The sequence below is a fragment of the Dermacentor andersoni genome, chromosome 9, assembly GCF_023375885.2.
Source record: "Dermacentor andersoni chromosome 9, qqDerAnde1_hic_scaffold, whole genome shotgun sequence".
Lineage (NCBI taxonomy): Eukaryota > Metazoa > Arthropoda > Arachnida > Ixodida > Ixodidae > Dermacentor > Dermacentor andersoni.
Window position 1 is genome coordinate 34,031,945 of NC_092822.1, and position 19,981 is coordinate 34,051,925.

At 47.4% G+C, this 19,981-nt stretch overlaps 1 protein-coding gene across 1 annotated transcript in view; it reads left to right on the forward strand.

Annotated features, from left to right (window-relative positions):
* LOC126527524 (uncharacterized) overlaps positions 1 to 19,981 on the forward strand; it is a 106,207-nt gene that overhangs the window by 76,542 nt on the left and 9,684 nt on the right. Inside the window, exons 3-5 of the mRNA XM_072284478.1 lie at positions 13,305 to 13,415; positions 15,282 to 15,488; positions 18,489 to 18,944. Coding sequence (XP_072140579.1) covers positions 13,305 to 13,415; positions 15,282 to 15,488; positions 18,489 to 18,944 — 774 coding nt within the window. The remainder of the gene's footprint in view (positions 1 to 13,304; positions 13,416 to 15,281; positions 15,489 to 18,488; positions 18,945 to 19,981) is intronic.

The following is a 19,981-nucleotide window of genomic DNA, read 5'->3' on the forward strand; positions in this document are numbered from 1 at the left end:
AGCGAGAGCGCTCTTGTCTGCTACTCTGCACTGGGGAAGAGGGAAGCGGAGGGAAAGTTCTGGTATGGATGGTGATGATAAGAAAAGTGGTGAGTGCTTATGTACATGAGACAGTACCTTGATCATGGAGTTGGTGTCAGGAAGCGAGTAGGCAATTCGTACTTCATCAGAGCAAGAGGAGGCCGATCTTGCCTCATTGTCAGCGCATTTTTTCGACGAAAAATAGCCATCCTGGTGTTTTTCGTCGGAACCATTTTTTCAGTTTTTTGGGGAAAATTATTCAGCACCTATTCGTTTATTTATCGCGTTAAACGGCATAAACACAAGCCTGGGGACTAAGATAAGGTAAAGCTATCGCCCAGGAAATTTCGATTTTTGGGGGGATTTCAGTATCCTCCCAGAAAGCGCTAATTTTTCGCCTAAATAATTCCCTGCGATAATGTGCGTGCTTGCAAGCTGTTTACGCGATGAATAAACCTATAATAAAATTTCGGCTTTTTTGGAAAAAGGTAACGCTATTATAGCCCAGGAAAATGTCGATTTCGGGGGGTTTTCAATATCCTCCCAAAAAGGCGCTATTTCCACGCCTAAGAACGCGGGTGCTTACAAGAGGTATACTGGAAGAATAAACCGATATTAAATATCGGCCTTTTTAGAAACAAGGGAAGGCTATAGGTAAGGCACAGGAAAATTTCGATTTTGGGGGGATTTCCATATCCTCCGAAAAAGCACTAATTGGTCGCCTAAATAATTGCCTGCGATAATGCACGTGCTTGCAAGCAGTTGATGCGAAGAATAAACCGGTTATTAAAAATCTACCTTCTTGGAAAAAATAGGTAACTGCTCCAGGCTCACCTTTCTTTGCGGGAATTCCAATTTGTGCTTGTCCGTTGACGCAACCGGTCATTCAGCGTAAGCTCGCGCATTAGCAGCCGACGTGGTGTTCGTGCCGAGCGACCGCTTAACAGAGAATTGGTTGGACCTGACATGCCGATATTTCGTAATGGGCACTAGGCTTACCTTTCTTTGCAGCATGTCGAATCTGTGAGTGTCCGTTTCTTCAACTAGTTAATCGGCATCAGCTCATGTATTAGCAGCGGGTGTGATGAGCGTGCCGTACAAGCGCTTTCCAGAGAACTGTTTGGACATGACGTGCCTATATTCAAACGGGCTTCAGACTTACCTTTCTTTGCGGCAGGGCGAATCGGAGCATGGCTGTTTATTAATTGCGTAAATAGACGTGAGCAGCTGCATTAGCTATAAGTGAGCTATGTATTCGCCTAACCGCGGTGTTTCTTAGATTACTATGGGCTTGGATAGTGGGGTTTTACGTGCTGAAACCACCATTTGATTATGAGGAACGCCGTAGTGGGGGACTCCGGATTCATTTTGACTACCAGGATATCTTTATCCTGCGCGCGATGCACAGGACACGTGGCTTTTGCTTTTTGGTCCCATCGAAACGCGGCCGGCGCAGCCGGGATTGCATCCCGCGACTTCGTTCTGAGCAGCGGAATTCCATAGCCGCTAATCCATAGCCACGTGTACGTTGACTGGACGCGCTGACACTAAAACGATCGCTAGACTGCCCTCTTTGTTGGAAAACCAATCTGTGCATGACGGTCTATTGATCTCGTAAATCAGCGCCAGCAGCTGGATCAGCCGGAGAAGTGATTAATTCGCCGAACCTGCTATCTCTTGCCAGAGGACTGGTTGGACCAGACGCGCCGACATTGTAGAGGGCTAGAGACACCTTTCGTTGAGGGAAAGCCAATCTTTGAATATGTCTTTATTCATCGCGTAAATAGGCGCCATCAGGTACCTTAGGAGAGCGTCCGGTTCGTATGCGGGAGGTGCTGGGTTCGAATCCGGGTGCCGCCGGAAAGGGGGTCTGTAAGACCCCTCGAAAGGGCGTCCTGTAAGGAGCTGCAAATATGCCTCGTCCCCACCACAGCTTAGGTGAAATAGTCGAGCCTCTGCCGCTGGTGTGGGAGGCACATGAGTGCGGCCGACGGACACCGACCGGTGGCATAGGTGCGGCTGTGCTCCCGTCCTAGTGCTCGTCAACTACTGGAGTTTTGCACGTGTTCCTGGTGTGAAGACATTAGATCGCGAGACTGCTTTTCTTTTTGGCTAGTTGGGTGTTGTTACGTTGGTCTTCGTTCTTGCCCAGCCAACACAACGGCCTGTGCGAACCTCTCCTGAGCTACACGTCCGTGGAAATGGGGACGCCTGACCGCTAGTGCGCTTGTACCTCTCTTACAAGTTGGTGGGCGTCCGGGGGCCGGGAGTGATCCAAGCACATTCCGCAGCGGGGCTGGGCGTCCTATACAATGGGCCACGACGGCGGATCGTGTGTGCTCTGGCTCCTGCTGTGGGTTGCGGGAATAACCGCACACATTTGAACCACATTATCCGTGCTGCGCAGACGTGATCACCTTCTGCTTGTTTTACCTTACAGTGGTGGCACTGCCATCGTCGTTCTAGGAGAAACATAGTTGCATCCAAGTACTTGACCCAATGTCTGCAAATTTTATGCATCGCTAATTTGTTACTGACAGGAACCAAGAAATGATGAAGCACTTCAAACTACAAACTAGAAGCCAGAACACCGATCCACCTAAACACAGCAAGAAGTGTAGTTATAATTATAGGGTGGTTCGTGATTCTAGAGGATCGGTCATAAGCATGTGTAGGCAACAAATAATGAAACCAAGGGAAGCATAGGGGAAATGAATGGATTTATTTGAGGCGCAAAAAGAAAGAGAAGTTAAAGGGAAGTGAAAAGTGGATGAGTAAAATTACTTGACGCCTGTAGGAGCGGAGAACACAGTGTATGCATTACCCGTGCGTTGCCTCACCAGTTGCGCTACGGTGACAGCTCTTCCCGCGTACACGTACTTACGCATTTATGTACGCCCTGACAATGAGACACTTGGAGTTTTAGCCAGCGCATCTCGGACCATTTGTGGCGGTGGGAGAGCGCAGCTTGGCGATGTCAGAATGGACAAGTCACGCAGGCATCCGGAACGCTAATTGTAAGACACGTATGCCATACTGATGTACAAGAAGAGAATAAACATTAACCTTCCTCTAACGGACACTGTCTTTCTCAAACGCTCAGTGACTTGGAGAGGCAAAGCAGAAGAGTGGGTATAAAAATTAATCTGCAGAAAAAAGTAATGTTTAACAGTCTCTCAGGAGAATAGCAATTTACAATAGGTAGCGAGGCACTGGTAGTGGTAAGCGAATACATCTACTTAGGGCAGGTAGTGACGGCAGATCCGGATCATGAGACGGAAATATTTAGAAGAATAAGAATGGGCTGGGATGCGTTTGTCAGGCATTCTCAGATCATGAACAGCAGGTTGCCATTATCTCTCAAGAGAAAAGTGTATAATAGCTGTGTCTTACCAGTACTCACCTACGGGGCAGAAACCTGGAGGCTTACGAAAAGGGTTCTACTTAAATTGAGGACGATGCAATGAGCTATGGAAAGAAGAATGATGAGTGTAACGTTAAGGCATAAGAAAATAGCAGATTGGGTGAGGGAACAAACGCGAGGTAATTACATCTTAGTTGAAATGAAGAAAAAGAAATGGGCATGGGCAGGACATGTATTGAGGAGGGAAGATAACCGATGGTCATTAAGGGTTACGGACTGGATTCCAAGGGAAGGTCAGCGTAGCAGGGGGCGGCAGAAAGTTAGGTGGGTGGATGAGACTAAGAAGTTTGGAGGGACAACATGGCCACAATTAGTACATTACCGGGATTGTTGGAGAAGTATGGGAGAGGCCTTTGCCCTGCAGTGGGCGTAACCAGGCTGCTGCTGCTGCTGCTGCTGCTGCTGATGATGATGATGATAAATTACCGATACACAGCGCAAGGCAAAGTTCTACGGCAAACTTTCTACGGCACGTTTCTAAGACAACGCCGCCTTCACTAGAGGCGCTTTTGTCCCGTTTGAACCATCGAACTCATTGCTGAGTGGTAGCGTCTCCGTCTCACACTCCACAGACTCTGGTTCGATTCCCACCCAGCCCATCTTGCAAGTTGTTTTTATTTACGAGTTGTCTTCCGGGATTTTTCGCTCACGGCTGACGCTGCTGACGCCGGCTTTTTTGCAACACGAGCTCCTTAATGCTGTCGCGTTAAAACATATCAGTTTGCGGAGGCTGAATGGAGAGCAGATGGGGGGAGGAGAGGTGCTGAGGCCCCCCTCCCCGTTCCCGAGGCCTTGGCGCTCTCGCTTTTACGTGGAGTCGATCAAGGAATTACTGAAGCCGCTCCTACCTGACGTTGGTGATTACATCCAGCCTCCTACCTCTACTCGCTTACAGCCTCCTACCTCTACCTCACTGTAAACTAACTCAGCTAGCTCGACGACAGCCAGCAATCTACGGTTCAAGCTGGCAAGCACCACAAGACGAGTCACTGGTCCAGACCTCCTGGCCTTTTATTTCAACCCAATCTACGGCAGAATTATAAGCAATAATGAAAGTCTCATTAGGAGAAAAGATTAGTCAATGCTCCCCGCCGGATCTTTCATCATAAGGATGAAGAACTGTTGGCTGTCCTGCGGACAGAATACTGTAAGAGAAGAGACATAATTTATTTGACGAAACGCAGAGAGAATAGGCCTGAGGTGATGCCCTTCTAGCTTGCTAATAATCTTCTCGAGGGGAAGCCGAAGAGACTAAAAGGAAGCGGATATGATGAGCGATGAAAAAGTTAGAGAGGGGGATTCGGATATTGCGTGTTCGTATCCAAAGCCCGCTTACACTACCTTTAATCTAGCTCTGTGTGTACTAGCATTTCTAAGAGGGTCGAAGTCTCGCTTTGCTGATATTATGTCTGGCCACAGGCACAGGAAGCGGGGAGTCGAGAAGGCTTCACTAAAGGACTATCGGTCAACTTGCGCGTAATTACATGTTATTTTAAGCATGCGGACTGGAAACCAAGGGTTCACGCTTGCGAACTAAACAACGTGAAAAACCGAGGAACGAAGAAAATATGCAGACAACATAAGCGATGAATGCGCAACAAGAAGTGTATTCTGCAGATAGTTGACATTATACATACATACACACATACATACATACATACATACATACATACATACATACATACATACATACATAACTACATACATACATACATACATAACTACATACATAACTACATACATACATACATAACTACATACATACATACATACATACATACATAGATGCTCATGATCGCTGACAAAAAATGGTTTTCTTTTTTTAATGGCAGTGTTCAGTTCGTATATATAGGCCGGTTGCGTCTAGAATAAATAATTTATGGCGAATTAAGCGCTTGTGCTGTTTACATCTTTGATGTCCTGTTTTTCGTTTTGTTTCTGTCTTAAGCGTCAATCCATAACAGGTAGCCCAGCCTTTCTGAGACAGCCTTTATAAGACCGCCTTTCTGGCGTTCGTCCTACAGGTCATATCGCGCAACCTTAGCGGAAGCTCGCCATGGGAATGAAGCAGCACCGGACGGCCAAAGCAACGGACTGTGAGAAAGGACGCAGAAAGTAGTAGGCAGAATTAGCCAGAGAGAAAAATGTTACAAATGCGACAGCTGTGGGAACAGAAAGTTCCTGTTTAGCAATGCCGGTGAGTAATTACGACAAACGATTGATGGCCTTCGCAGAGATACTATAAGAGTAGGGTTCATTATTTATATGAAGAAGACAAATGTTCCATAGTCTGGCCACAGAACAAGAATTCATAATGATATGCCAAGGTAGCCAAAATCATTACCAATTCCTTGGACTAGTATCCGCCTCAAAGCCAAAAAATGCACTGGTATGTTTATTATTACTCGTATAATAATGAATGCAACTGAGTCAAATGTAACGTACGTGACTCTTATCAAACGCAACCTAACTGCCATTTTACCTAACCAAATAAATTCAGTATAGGGCGAGAGTAAACAGTTATATTTTTGTGCGACCTTAAGTTTAACGAAGGCTTTGCGGTTAGCTTCATCACAGGAACTTCTACTTTTAGAAGCGCTTAGGTACTGCTTACCAACCATTAAACTTTAGCGGTCAGGCTAAATCATCTACAGCTAAGTCAAAATGCACCTGAACAATCACGAAATGCACTGCTCGGTAAAAGTCGTGTACGCTTCATCGATTTCAAATCGTCTGCAATGCTCCCGAAATATTCCAGGACGTCGCCATACGTCCCAGTAGGGAACGAGGCGTCTCTCCACTGCTGTTGATATAATCAGGCGTCTTCTAACGCGTAGGTGGGGCAATGTGCCAGCAACGAATTTGCATAAACACTGACACGTGCCGTTTTTATTACGGCACATTATTACATATATACGAAGAAGCTCTCCTGTTCCGAAGTTCGCGACCCGCTCCGTATTACTGGCTGGAGGGCACACATGCTAAGCTGATTCATCATTTTTTAAAATTATTTCTGGAGAAAAATTTACATAATACCTGGAAGCACTCGCTGAGGTTGAGCTGAGGACAGGACGTGTTGAGCAAAAAATTTACGTGGTCATCTCCTTGCATGCGACGAACTTGATCGAGAGCAAGCCGGTCATAGTTGTTCTGTAAGTGAATTTGAATGTCACAATATGTTTTCAAACGCCAATCAAACTGCTTACCATATATTTCACCCGTAGATAACCAGCCTACACGTTTGAAGGCTCAGCACTTGTAGGTAGAGCAGTAAACGTCGCAGAATCGTACCACGAGTAATGCTATAAATGAGGAGAAGCGGTTATCAATGTTATTAATATTAGGGGAGAACTTCACGAGAAGCGTCATTTCTAATTACTTTTAGTTTGCGATTTTCCTAAATTCATGTCACTGTAGCTCTGATGCGTTGAATCCTGATTTCTGGCTGCTTATCTTATTGCGTGCCTTTCTTCTTGCTGCGAGGGCAAAATACATTCATTATGTAGCCTGTCAACTTCCCGAGTAATTAGCACGTGATAAATGCGTTTTTTTTTCTTTCTGTAAACGTCCTTACACTTTGCCGGCTACCGGAAAGCGGCAAAGGTCGACGGTAGCTCCATCGCTGTTGGCGACACCTTGGGACGCTTTCCTCAACCCAAACCGGTTGGAGACGTTCTTGTACTTTGTCGCAATTGATTTAATTCAATTTTGGGTTGTTACGTGCAAAAAAGAAACACGATTTGATTATGAGGCACTCCGTAATGGGGTACTCCGAATAATTTTAGCCTGCTCCCAATGTACGGGACGCGGCGTCTTTTCATTTCATCCCCCCCCCCCGCCCCCCCCCCCCCCCCCCCCCCCCCCCCCCCCCCCCCCCCCCCCCCATCGAAAGGCGGCCGCCGCGGCCGGGGTTTGCTCCCGCGACCTCGTGCTTAGCAGTGCAGCAGCATAGTCGCTAATCCACCGCAGCTCATTTTCGTCGCAATCCTCGAAGCATAAAAAATATAAAACGGACAACTTTACTATAGGTTAATGATTACTGTTACTAACGCTTCTTCACCCAGCCACAGGTAACACAGTTGTCGCAGTTATAGTTACGTGCGTTCTGCTTAACTTCGGTGACGCAGAACGGCGCCGCCTGTTCTGCGCACGTTTCTTTCTACGGTGTTCTCGCACTCCTTGAGTTATGAAGCGCTTACGGCTAGGCTAATACTCTCCGGTGCGTTATGCATGCATTTGCGGGTGTTTGCCTTTGTCGCCGCGAAATTTCACTTACCTGCTTATCCATACTGAATGACCATAAGTACCATACTTGTACTTTTGTTGGAATATGGGACCCAACGTAGGACCAGGCCCGTCGGTTTTCTTGCTTGTCATTCACACACACACAAATCCACGCACGTGTGTGTTCATTTCTGTGAACGTATGAACATGCGCCACACTCACACTTACAAATTGAAATGACGCACCATTGGTATATATATATACACACACAAATTTACCACATATAAGTCAGCGCACCACTTCCTGCGCATGCCCACAAGATAGCTCTTTATGTGACGGAGCTATTGAAGGCTCACTGACAGCTCCTCGTTTTAACGCGACAGCATTAAGGGCGCCGTGGCGCAGAAATTCTGGCGTTGACATCCCGCGTCTGCAGCCTTGTGAGCGACAAATCGTTCTGCACCACCAATACCCAACCATGCAGGCCTTCTATGTAGCGCAGAGACTTTACTCAACTAATTTCTCAAAATTAGACGCGTCAGAAAAATCCTAAAGTGCGACTTGCACACAACCCACAGATATGATAGCGTCGGAATGTAATTCGAATGTAGAAGAAAGCATAATTCTGTTACTCGGACACTCAGACACCAACCCCTTTTCCAGCCTTTCTATCATACATAGAGCGGAGCACCTGGTTCCTTCCAACACCATCCAGATGGCGCTCGCATCCGCGTCCCACGCAAGAGGCCACGCTTCTACCAGAAAGTTCGTCTTTGTGTATAGCGTTCGCCGACAGCGTTTTCCGCTAAACTTTACGTTACATAAGCTGTAGCTGCCGGGAAACGTGAGAAGCAATCAGGGATCTTCGAACGCTATCCCGTTCCACTCTTGAAGCCGAAGCTTAAGTTTCCTCCAATTTTTTTTTTCTGTAGCCGCGGTTGCAATTACATTTTATTCGAAGCTCGACCTAAGGACAATACTCAAACACAGTTGTTCTACGGAGGCACTTAGTAAGAGGGACATTTGCTCGGAAATATATTTCACTTGCTCGGGGGGAAATTACGCAGCATATATGATATTCAGTGTCCTTGCGGAGCCCGCTCGAACGCTAATCGCGTGGAACTGCTGTGCCAAGCATAGGGGAACGACCATTTGTTATAACACTCGGCGCAAAAAAGATGAGCATGCGAGAACAACGCCCTCACACCGGCGTCCACGTTGTTTCAACGTGGTGCCGACGCACAGACGGTGTAGGAAGGTCATAAATCGAGCCCGCGCTGCCAGTTCTGGCGATAAACTTGTTCGTTTTTTTTGTTTTTTTTTCGCTCGAGTGCGCACGTTTTCTCGGCGTGCCCTCGGCCGAAGCAGCCGTGTATTGAAAAGTGCTTGTTTTGCCACGTGCTTCCAGAAATAATTAATCGATGCTTGGCACCGTATTGTATAACGCTCCACTTTGTTTTGTAAAACACATTGTTTATCAGCTATCGCTCCGCGCGCCCAACCATGTGTTAGCAGTTGCGGAAACAACAGAAAAAAAATTGAAATACTGCGCAAAAATAAGAAGCATGGATTGTTAGAAAATGCGGCATGCGGTGTAATTATCGATGCCGTCCCGAAACTAGAATATCAGCTTTGACAGAGCTGCTCTTGTTTTTTCCTGGGGGGGGGGGGGGGGGGGGGGGTGCTATAAATTATGCATTAGCCCGTGGCTGCAGTTATGTTGAGGCTTCGTTTGTCGTATCGAGGATATCGTTGCCACTCACAGAAGTTGCCGCCTTGCTCCATGGAGCAATCACACACCTTTGCAATATGTAAATAAAGACTGCTGTCTTACGCGCAAGTAAACTATGCTCTGATTACAAGGCGCGCTGTAGTGTGGGGAGCTCCGGGATAATTTTAACCATAGGGGGTTCTATAAAGTGCACCCAAAGTACGGCTCAATAGCGTTTTTGTCTCCCGCACCCGTTGCAGTGCGGCCATCGCGGCTAAGATCGAACCCACGACCTTGCGCACTTCAGCGCAACGCCATGCTCACCGCGCTACCGTGGCGCACCCTCAAGCACTTGAACTGTACAATCGATGCCGGCCACAATGAACCCTGAGTGAAGTCCGTGGCGACAGCGCCTCTAGCATTCCAGAAGCATATTAGTCTTTCCCTACGGAAGCCCTTGGCACACTTTGTTTCAATTCTGTTGCCTCATTGCCTTTTTATTTCGAAAGCTACTATATGGACACACCCGCCGTATTTTTGCCGTCGCCGTTGCCATGATGTTTCGTACAGAGTCCAAGCGCGATAACACCATCGTCGCGTGTCGTATGCTGTATGTGCTAGCGAAAGCACGCGAGGGAAGCAAACGAAAGCATCTCTATCTGGAGCTTGCGAAGGAAGCGGATAACAAACGCGCCGTTTTCCCTTGCGCGAAAGGCCGTGGGGTGATGGGAAAGAGAGAGGGGGTGGGTGGCGTTGTACTCCGGCAACTGCGCATTTCACGACTGGTCGCAAGGGGAACTGACGATCCCGGCTCAATCTCGCGCGCCATATACGGAGAAAAGCGGGGAGGCAGCGCAGGAGGGACGGGGGGGGGGGGGGGGGGAGGGGGCGGCGGCTTTGATTGTTTTAACAAGTTCGTACTTTGCACTTTGCACGCGCCGTATCTCGCAAGGGATCTGCAGACGGCTCATACCTTGGTGTGCGCTGTGTTCTCGCCGCTCTTGCGTTGAAGCTGGTAGACCTCACGAAGATCACTTCGCTCGCTGCTGCTGCCGCGGTTGCTCACATCGGCGTTTTGGCAACGAGTGCCCGCGCTCATCGAGCGTAATGTGCTCATGCTTGCTTGTGCACGCTGACACCACGCTGGTTAATTCAAGCGAATGTTTCCAATTTGATACGGCCGATAAAACTACTATCCTTTTCTTCGCATTGCTGTATAGTAATTAGCTATCGCAATCGATGCCTCGCCTTTTGGGTGAGACTGGGATCTTTTGTACTGAGGAAAGCCTTTACACGACAAGGAACCTGAAATTGCAGAATTACAGCTAGTTCTTCGATACGCATACGAAGAATTTTTTGCATCTGTCCCTATCGTTCTGTACGTATAAAAGAAACAAAATAAATTGTACTACTGCTTTTACTACACTAACAAAATTACGTCTCATCCTCCAGGCTGATTCACCCCACCACCAATTCAACTTTGTCCGCTCAGGTTGGGCTGAACATCTTGGCAGCCGCGTCCTCTTTTCTAATACTCACTGATTCACAAGCTGCTTGCCGAAATTTTCAGAAAGGGAGATTCTCCTTCCAAGTCCTAGAAATCCTCTCAGCAATCCAGATAAATATATCGTTGGGACTCCGGGCCACGAGTCCCTGCTGGGGACTGAGGCAGCTGACGCCTTCGCGTCAGCTCATGATCACCTTGCTTTCTCACACGACGTGCCAAGGAGGAAGGATGACGCCCCAAAATGTACACTAATATTTTGCAACAGTACATGACAGAAAGAATAACTTACCCGCCACCTCACTCCAACGTAACTAGGGAAGTGGCAGTAACATTCAGGAAATCGCAAACCAATACCTACGTCCTCGGTATCTTACTGCACCGAATCTCAACCACTGAGCACTCATACATCTGCAAGATCTGCGATGTCCCATGCACCCTATATCATAAGGTATGCGGATGTGCAGAAATACATGGCACAGTAAAACATTGAAACACTAACTGAGGAGCAGTTGCAGGCGAAGCTAACATACCGGACCCGAACAAACAGCGCAGCCAGATCGAATGATTGCGGGAGATGGCCATGGCCCGCGGCTACCTGGAATAAGGAGGCCGCCCACCTAAGGCGCACACTGCGCTGGCTCAGAGTGAGAGTTTATTCTCTCTCTCTCTCTCTTTTTTGAACCATACAGATTGCCATACGGCATATCATGGTTAACTAAATGCGCGTAATGCTTCTCCGTAAAGAAACCGATTGTTTAACTCTGGAAAATGACCGTTTCTAGCACGAGGGCTGGTCTGTACGCATAACGGCGCCTCTAAGCAATTTCCTTCTTGTGACCTTTCCTGCTGTGGACAGTCACAGCACATGGCGAGCATCCCCTGCAGCCGCGGGGTTCCAGGGCACTTTGGCCACTTCACGGGGAATTCGAGTGCTGGGCCCCTGGCTCAGGTTACGCATTGTGCAAAGGCCGATCAGCCCGAAGTCTCCGGAGTGAGACTTCCTTCACTTTGTTAGATATGTCCGTTTCCTGTAAAACATTCGCGGACGATTACGCTTCCCTAATACGAAATTTGGGCGCAGCTCCATACGCGTTTTCTCATTTCGCGAGATATTGGCTGTCGCGGAGAATTTGTCTCGCGCGGCACGTCGCAGACGGAGCGAAATGCATCGCGAGAGACAGCGCGTGGTTGACGCGGGGGCACGATTCACAACCGCCGCCGCCGCCGTGACACCTCCGCTCATGCAGCGCTTCGTTTGCATACAGACGACGCACGCTATTCTGGCGCCACCTCGTAGCCATCGTCGCCGCAAAGCCCGTCTTTCGCGGCACTACGGTTTTCCGCTCACACTTTCACCGTACCTTCCTGCTCCGCTTTTCGCCTCATGGTTCCGTGCATTCTCCTCCTTCGCTTTTCTTCTCGCGCTCTCTCCATTATCGCCGTCTTTCATCTGCCGCTGTGCTCCGCGTTCGCTTCCATCTTTCGCTGTGCCGGTTCGCTCGGTTACGAGGGACAGCGCCAACGCTCGCCGCAGGAACAGGCACCTAAGAACTGCACGCTAGAAAAAGATACGTTCACCAAAGAGCAGTCCTGTTTAGTGGCTGTTCTTGTCCTCACGTCACGAAGTGGTAAGACCGGCGCACCCTTCTGCCCTTTAGTCGTCATGTCGTTCCTCTCTTACCAAGAATTTAGCACTCATATTTGCGATTGCCTCCCTGGTGGTATGCTAACTACGTGCACAATAAACCAGCAGTTCTAACGCGTGTCCTGCGGCCCTCTCCCCACTCGCATGTGTCTTGAACCGCTAGAACGAAGTTTAGTCTCAGCGTTTTACCAATGACTTTTTCTTGCAGTCGATAGTTGTCGATTTACCGGGCAAAAGCTTACCATTGAAGATTAGCTGCAAAAAAAATTCAGTTTGAATAACTTGGTTATATATGAGCACTATATGAAACTACTGTCTAACATTACCCAATGTACAGGGCTGCTCAATTGCTAGTTTTTAACTGCCCAGTAAGAACCGACCCTAGCATAAGCTGGTTATCAGATATGGCAGTGATCCCAGAACATGACCTCCAAGGTCTTCAACATAACGTGAATTCTAAACGTTCTGGATTCTGCATCATTTCCAGCGAGCGTTAGTGACTTCGTTTTATTTTTATTATTGTTACGGTATCAGAAATGGCCGTTTTTTACGAGGTTCCGAGACCCATCTCTTCCTATCTCAAACAAAAATATTTTGCAGTGACGCTGCTGTATGTATAATATCTGAAGCTAGCCCATTGACACGGTCCAAAATGTTGTTGCAACTTACCTTTAAGGCCTATATCCTTCTTGTTTACAAAACTCGTTGTCATTTCTACGTATTATAAGTTACGATGAATTTGTTTTTTTTTCTTGTTCATCTCCTTGCGCAGTTCCTCAGCAGCCGCCAGTTATTAAGGACTCCCAAGGCAACCAACTGCGCGCCACAGCAGGGCCTTACGCTGAGGGCGACACCGTGGTGCTGACTTGCGCTGTGCCAGCCGGTATGAAAACGAAGTTCAACCTCGCCCTTTCCCTCTCAAATCCTTCAATGCGCAAGCGCTTGCTCCTTTCTGTGTCTACAAGACTCTTCCTCGATCACTAGCTCGCAACATCACACTTCTACATTTGAATTCAATGGGTTTCGTCGACTGCTGCTTCTATAAACACCCACGTGCTACTTCGCCAGCAATCGGGACTCTGCCACCGTGAAACAACTGTATCGTGTGTTGCAATCAGAAGGACGACACACCTGCGAATGCCTATTCATTCCCAATAGGAATGGCCAACAGTGACGCGTGCGATTGCGCCAGGTATGACAAGATTAACGAGCACCTTGTGTGCCACTCCCCATTCCTCGATGCTCAACGATGTGCTCTCTGAGCTACACTCAGTCTCTTGTATGACAGACTTAGCTCAGAAGAAAAGATGGTGGGAGCTTTAACTCAGCAGCCTTGCATGTGCAAAGTCACAAAAGTCCTATTGCACTTCCTGATGATGACTGCACTCTGCGAACGCTTGTTACTGTTTGCGAACGTTTATCTGCAAAAGTGTTCACAATGATTGCCTCTATATTGTTTTACTTATCCTTCCATTTTCTTGTTTCATTTCGTACATTGCCTTCTTCAAAGGGCAGTGTAGACAAATGATTACATCATAAGTTTACCACCCTGCCTCTGCTTCTTTTCTCTCTCTGAAATTTTTTTTATTGAGGGTCGTGACACAGACTCAGATGTAAACAGGAGAGTAGTGGCCTTCAAGTTCGTTTCAAAACAAAAACGGTATGATGACCCTCGAGAGGTGTTCCTTCAGATGCGAACATCGTTCCTGAATATGCTTCGTGAGGACATGTTAAGTAATCTTTATCCTTTGATGTCTTATTACAGATTGTAATGTTATCACTTAAATACGTCATGTGTACTCTGCCACAGCTAATGTACTCGTGATTTCAAAAGTGAGAAAGAGATGCAGAACGCGTTTTCCTAAGTCGGAACGGCCGTCTGTCGTAAACAGTGTGTACAGTAATACAAATTGTTTGGTCAGCGACGCCGGAAGAGAACAAAGAAGCAAGAAATGGCAGCGCAGCCAATCAATAAGACGCCAACTCGGCTACCCTATGATTGAGGAAGGATGAAAAGGGGAAGGAAGAAGACGGGAAACATAGTAAACGCACGAATAACGCACTCGCATTATAATTTACTTCGCGGTCACAGTCGGTCGCAAATTCTAGCTGTATTTGGGAAGCGCTGCAGCGCTCCTTCTCCCCTACCTGTCTACACATAGTTATTTTGTAACCAGGGTGCTAGGCAAGCTTCGAAATCAGAGCGCCGTGTGCATGTCTCGGTGCTCAGCGCGTCAAAAAAAAAAAAAAAAAAACGGCAATATAACACGTGCCTGCTTCACCACACGACTCCAACTTACGCCTCTCCTTCTCACATTCCCTGAACGACACATCGAGCCCCACATCAGCTGTGCCAGCTTAACGCATAAACTCCGAGAAATATTTTGAGAGGAGGAAGGAAAGGAATTAACGCAGAGCATTACGCCACGCTATCAAAGCCAAACATATCGGCCCAACACGCGATCGTCCCGTGAGACCGCGCGGTAGGTTTTAGTGCACCCGCTCTGCAGGAAGAGCTACGACAGGTCAGCCGCGCAAGTGCACATCGAATAAAAAAAACTACCGGAAACCAAACATTCTCTGGCAGGGCCCTGAGTCTCAGAGGTCACACATTGAACCGATACTGCGAGGAAAAACACGCCGGGAGTGGCTTCATGTGCAGTTCGCTGGCCAAGGCAGGACGTGTGAGGCAAAGTTAGCACTTAGTTTATTTCCTTCGTCCGTACTATTTCGCCTTTTCTATGCGCAGCTGGCCACAAACTCACGCTCGCCTGGAGACGAAACGGCCAACCCCTGGGATCAACGGCAGCTACCGTCGCGACGCCTAGCGGAGGTTGGGAGAACCATCTCGACCTCGGTCCTTTATTCCGCGAGGACTTGTTCGCAAACGTCAGCTGCGTGGCCACCAGTGACGTCACGCTGCCTGCAGAAAGCTCGGTGCTTATCGACATGTTCCGTAAGTACGTACAAACTGCGCAAGTGGAATGTCTGAATTGTGTTACCAGTGCGCGGATGACGCTTCTCTTCAAAGTTATCATCTCATAAAACGCGATGAACCGTTACAGACATCGGCTAACGCGTGACGTCTTAATTTGCGATGCCGCGGCACTCGCCACCTGCGCTGAGAACTAAAAGCTTTTTTTTTTTTTAGTTGGTCAGAGTTTTGCATTGAGGCATCGCGAACAAGTTACGCGCTCTAGATGCGCCAAATACGGCTTCCAGATGCTTCGGCTCCTAATCACTTTGTAGTGTATAAAGTAAGCGTTTCTTTTTAGCAACCTGAGCAAGATCAAATTTAGTCAATTTTATTCAATGTTATGCTTTACTGGTGGGCGTGGGTGCTTTAAATTCTGATGCGCGTATTTACATTTTCTGAAGCTGGGCTCTTTCTCCGCAACATTCGGTTTGAGTTGCTCTTTTCTGTTTTAACCTAGAAGGTAACCACAATATTAGTAAGGTCTGCCACATTTTTCCGTATCAAGTTTGTTGTGATATTGCCTTACGTATGCGTTGTGATACTACTTGTACCTGGGACGTTCCTAATGTTTGTCTGATTCAGCTGCCCAAGAATGCAGTGCTCGTAAACCCGTCAACTATAGTCAAATTTCTCACGTTGCTCCTTTGTTTTAATGCGTCAAATAATGATTGGCCAATGACTCAGGCTCGCACTTTGCTTCCTTCCTTCCTTCGTTCATTTTAGTTCACTTATTCATTCAATTGACTGAACAGTTAGTTAAAGGCTTGACCTAAGCATATTTAGTCACATGCACTGTGATAAATTTTGTCGCATTGATTTATTTATTTAGTTCGTAAAATCTATTATGACAAGCTGAATATTTGTTTCGGTAGGCACAAATATTCCCCCGTAAGTGCTTGTCCTTATAATATAAAGAATTGAAAAATCCGTGCGGCACTCATTTACCATGACTATCCAAATATGCGAATTGACGAAACGATTCATGTATCAGGCGAATACTTACAGCCCGGCTCTTCTCTTGCGCTCCCTCTTGACACGCTGCGCCATCTGGCGAAGCCGCCTTCAAATACATTAAACACATGCATACACAGTGACTGAAGGTGTCGTCAGAGAGTTTCGCTGAAAAGCGGCACTTACCCATAGGCACATGTCCAGTGGCACACATACACGAATTGGCATCAAAGAGGTTCGAGGAGAGGCACATACGCAGGGACACATGTATAAATGCAAACCCAGGCGAACGGCCCCCATTTTTGAGCAGCACTACCTTTAGAAGAGCAGGTAATTGTGAGTGTTTCGCGGTTAGAGGCAGCACAGGGGACGAGGACGAAGGAACCGAGACCACAGTTGCGACGCGGTACTAGCAAGTAAAAGTTATGTTCGCAAAAGAACATCAAATTTAGATGCACTGAGCCCATCACGTGATTCACAATCAAAAGCTAGTGGCAATAAGCGGCAAAAAAAAAAAAAGCTGATATCCAAGACGATGTCAGGTTAAGAAGGTACAGCAATGATTGGTACAAACTAAACACACGCATGACATCTTCCCAAATCTGGCAAACATATTTTACACTCAAGCAAAGAGAGTGATAGCTGGCTGACACAGGTGAAACTTTTCGTTCTTACGTATAAGGCCTCCATGTTTTCCCTCGGCACCTTATATCGTCGTTTAAACATTGAGCAATATACATGCTGCGTTCAAAAACAGGATTGGAGCCACAATCGTTACTTTACTATCTTGATCACTTTGAGCGTGAACACAGGAGTTTGTGGCTTTCATTCCTACGAGAGTAGTTTAGCGAAACCGTAACATCGTCTTGCTCCTGCGTGAGGACAGTATTCTTCTTTTACACATATTGCGTCATCGGAGCACCCACATGTCGTCCGCTAGGCGCATTTCTTTGATTCACTGTGGGTCGCAGCTAACTCAAAGGCCACACCACTCGGTTGTAAGATAAAACGGTGCGTTCCTCAACCTGGTGGTTGGAGCTACACACCGCGGAGTATTTTCTTTTTGTCGCTGTCATTTCTGCGCGCAAATTTACTCTTACGGGAATTTTATGAAGCCAGAGAAGCAGGGTCTCTGAACGAAGCCTCCCCCGCTCTCCTACACACCAATTTCTTCATGCAGTTCACGTTTGCAAATAGTTTAGGCTCAATTACAAACTTAACAGCAGCTGGCTGAGGTTAACCACTGCTTCCAACGGTATACCTGGCGAAGCAGTCTTCAGCCATAACAAGTTCTGCGATTCTACACGGGAGTAGATTGTAGACAGTTGGCACTAAGCTTATGTCTGCTCTCAGATTTCCCTAGTTCTTCTCAAACAAATGCTCACCGCTAGTCTGTAGTGTTACAACAAATTGACGTTCTACCACGACTTCCTTCATGCACCCCGATATAAGTGTTGCACAGGCTAATGCTTTGTTTCTTAGCCGTAAAATTGTATGTAGGAGACGACGAGCGCGATAGCGTGACGTCATATGCACGAAGTAATAATTCCTTTACGCTGCACCAACTGAGCACGCGGAAAGCTTTTCGGCACCACTATTAAACTGCGCTGATAGTAGCGAATGCCATGGGCTCCCGTGTTCAAGCTCAAGTTAATGAAGATAGTACATGCTTAACCTGTCTTCCTCTTTGGTGTCGTCTTTGCTCTTTTTTGCCACTTCTTGGCGTTGGCTTTCCATTCTGATTAACATGATGCGCTCAGAGTATAATTATATTTCCCGTTTCCTGAATAAACTTCCAGTTGCTAATTCGGTGTGGCGTTTGTCGTCTCGCTTCCTTTGTCCTCGTTCCCTGCGCTGACCCATATCATGCACTACATGTGGGATCGGCTCACATTTCCTAGATTGCACAATCTCCGAGATGGGCCCATAATTTTGATGGCATAGCTAGATAGCCGGAGAGGAAACTGGTCTAACACGCAAATGATGCTTTTTGCATTAATACATTACCTCCATACTCACTTTTCTTAGTGCCGCCTGCCGAAGTTTCCCTCTGGAGCTGGCATCATGACGATGTCGATGCCTCCGGATGGGTCATGGTCGCCCCCTCGGCAACTCGAACTACATCTTCGGCTAGGGCTTCGACTTCCGTTCTTGAGCCTAAGAAGGGTAGCTCGCACCTCTCCCAAGGAGCATCTCGGCCACCAAATGCAGATCCGGATTCGGCTGCCGATTTCCACGCTCCTCGCAGTTTCGAGTGCGAGGCAACCGGAAGTCGTCCACCAGCAAACATCTCGTGGTTCCTGGACGGAATGCCGTTGGACGCGCGCTTGAGTCACACTCGTACCGGAGGCAACGTAACGGCAAGCGTGCTTCTCCTGCCAGCTGAAGTTCACGCGGGAAAGCTCCTTGAGTGCCGGGCTAGCAACGACAATTTGCGGAACCATCGAGGAGTGCTCAGTCGCTATTTGGCTGTCAATGTGTCAAGTAAGTGAAAAGAGATATGGCAGTGTTTTAAGGGTGACAGCGCGCATTTGTCATTCACGACACGTTTGTAAAATTGCACGACCATGCGTCCTGGGCAAAGCGCTAATAAAACCTGGTTAAAGACAGTCTTTCCTTTTTTTTCCGGGAAGGGGGGGGGGGCGTAGGGAGGGAGGAAGGCGGGAGGGGCGGACTGTGCCTACAGGCTTATTGTGAGTGTTTATATGTTTGGAGCTAGAGACCTTACTGGTGAACAGTAAATGCCGTTAAAGGCAAATCACAATTCATTAAACAGAGGCGCACCAGTCAGCATCTTTATTCGGTGATCTGTTTGGGGTGACCGGTAGGTAACTCGCTCTCCCATTTTAGAATCGTCAACGAGTTACTTACCATTTGCATTAAACCGCTATCTATAAATTTAGTCGAACCAAAATAATAACATTAAATGTAAATGTAACATGTTTCTTTCAAACACCGTACTGTGCTGAAACTTGCAGTGGCCGTAGCGAGCTTTAGTACCTGGCTTTGTAATGTCGTATGAAAGAAGCAAGGAAAGAGTAGGGTAGGGCCTTTAAACTTGATTCAAGCGGTCGTTATCAACCTCATCCCGTCACTGTCACGACACCTGTTTGCGCTATGAAAGAGCGTTTTACTATTTCTTTTTTTTTTTTCGTTGCTTTCTCTACAAGAATGTTTTGAGGTCGCCGCCGTACCAATTTTTAGGGGAAAGTGACAAGGAAACGCTCACCCTTGGCATAAGGCGGTGTAGCGATGGGAACGGGGCGGGGTGTATAACGGCTGCGTGAATTAAGCCTAAGTGTGCCTCACGAAAGTAGTATAAGGTGGATAAGCAAAGGTAACCTGACTCAAACAAGCTAGCCAATGTTTCGATAGGTGAACCTATCTAGGTCAACACATCGAAATGTTGGTTAGCCTGTCAGAGTTATCTAGGTCCACCTATCGGAACGTTCCCCAGTTTCTAACAGGCGGCTTGCCACTTTTGATCTCACTTTTATCTCACTGTGTTTGCATCGGTCGGC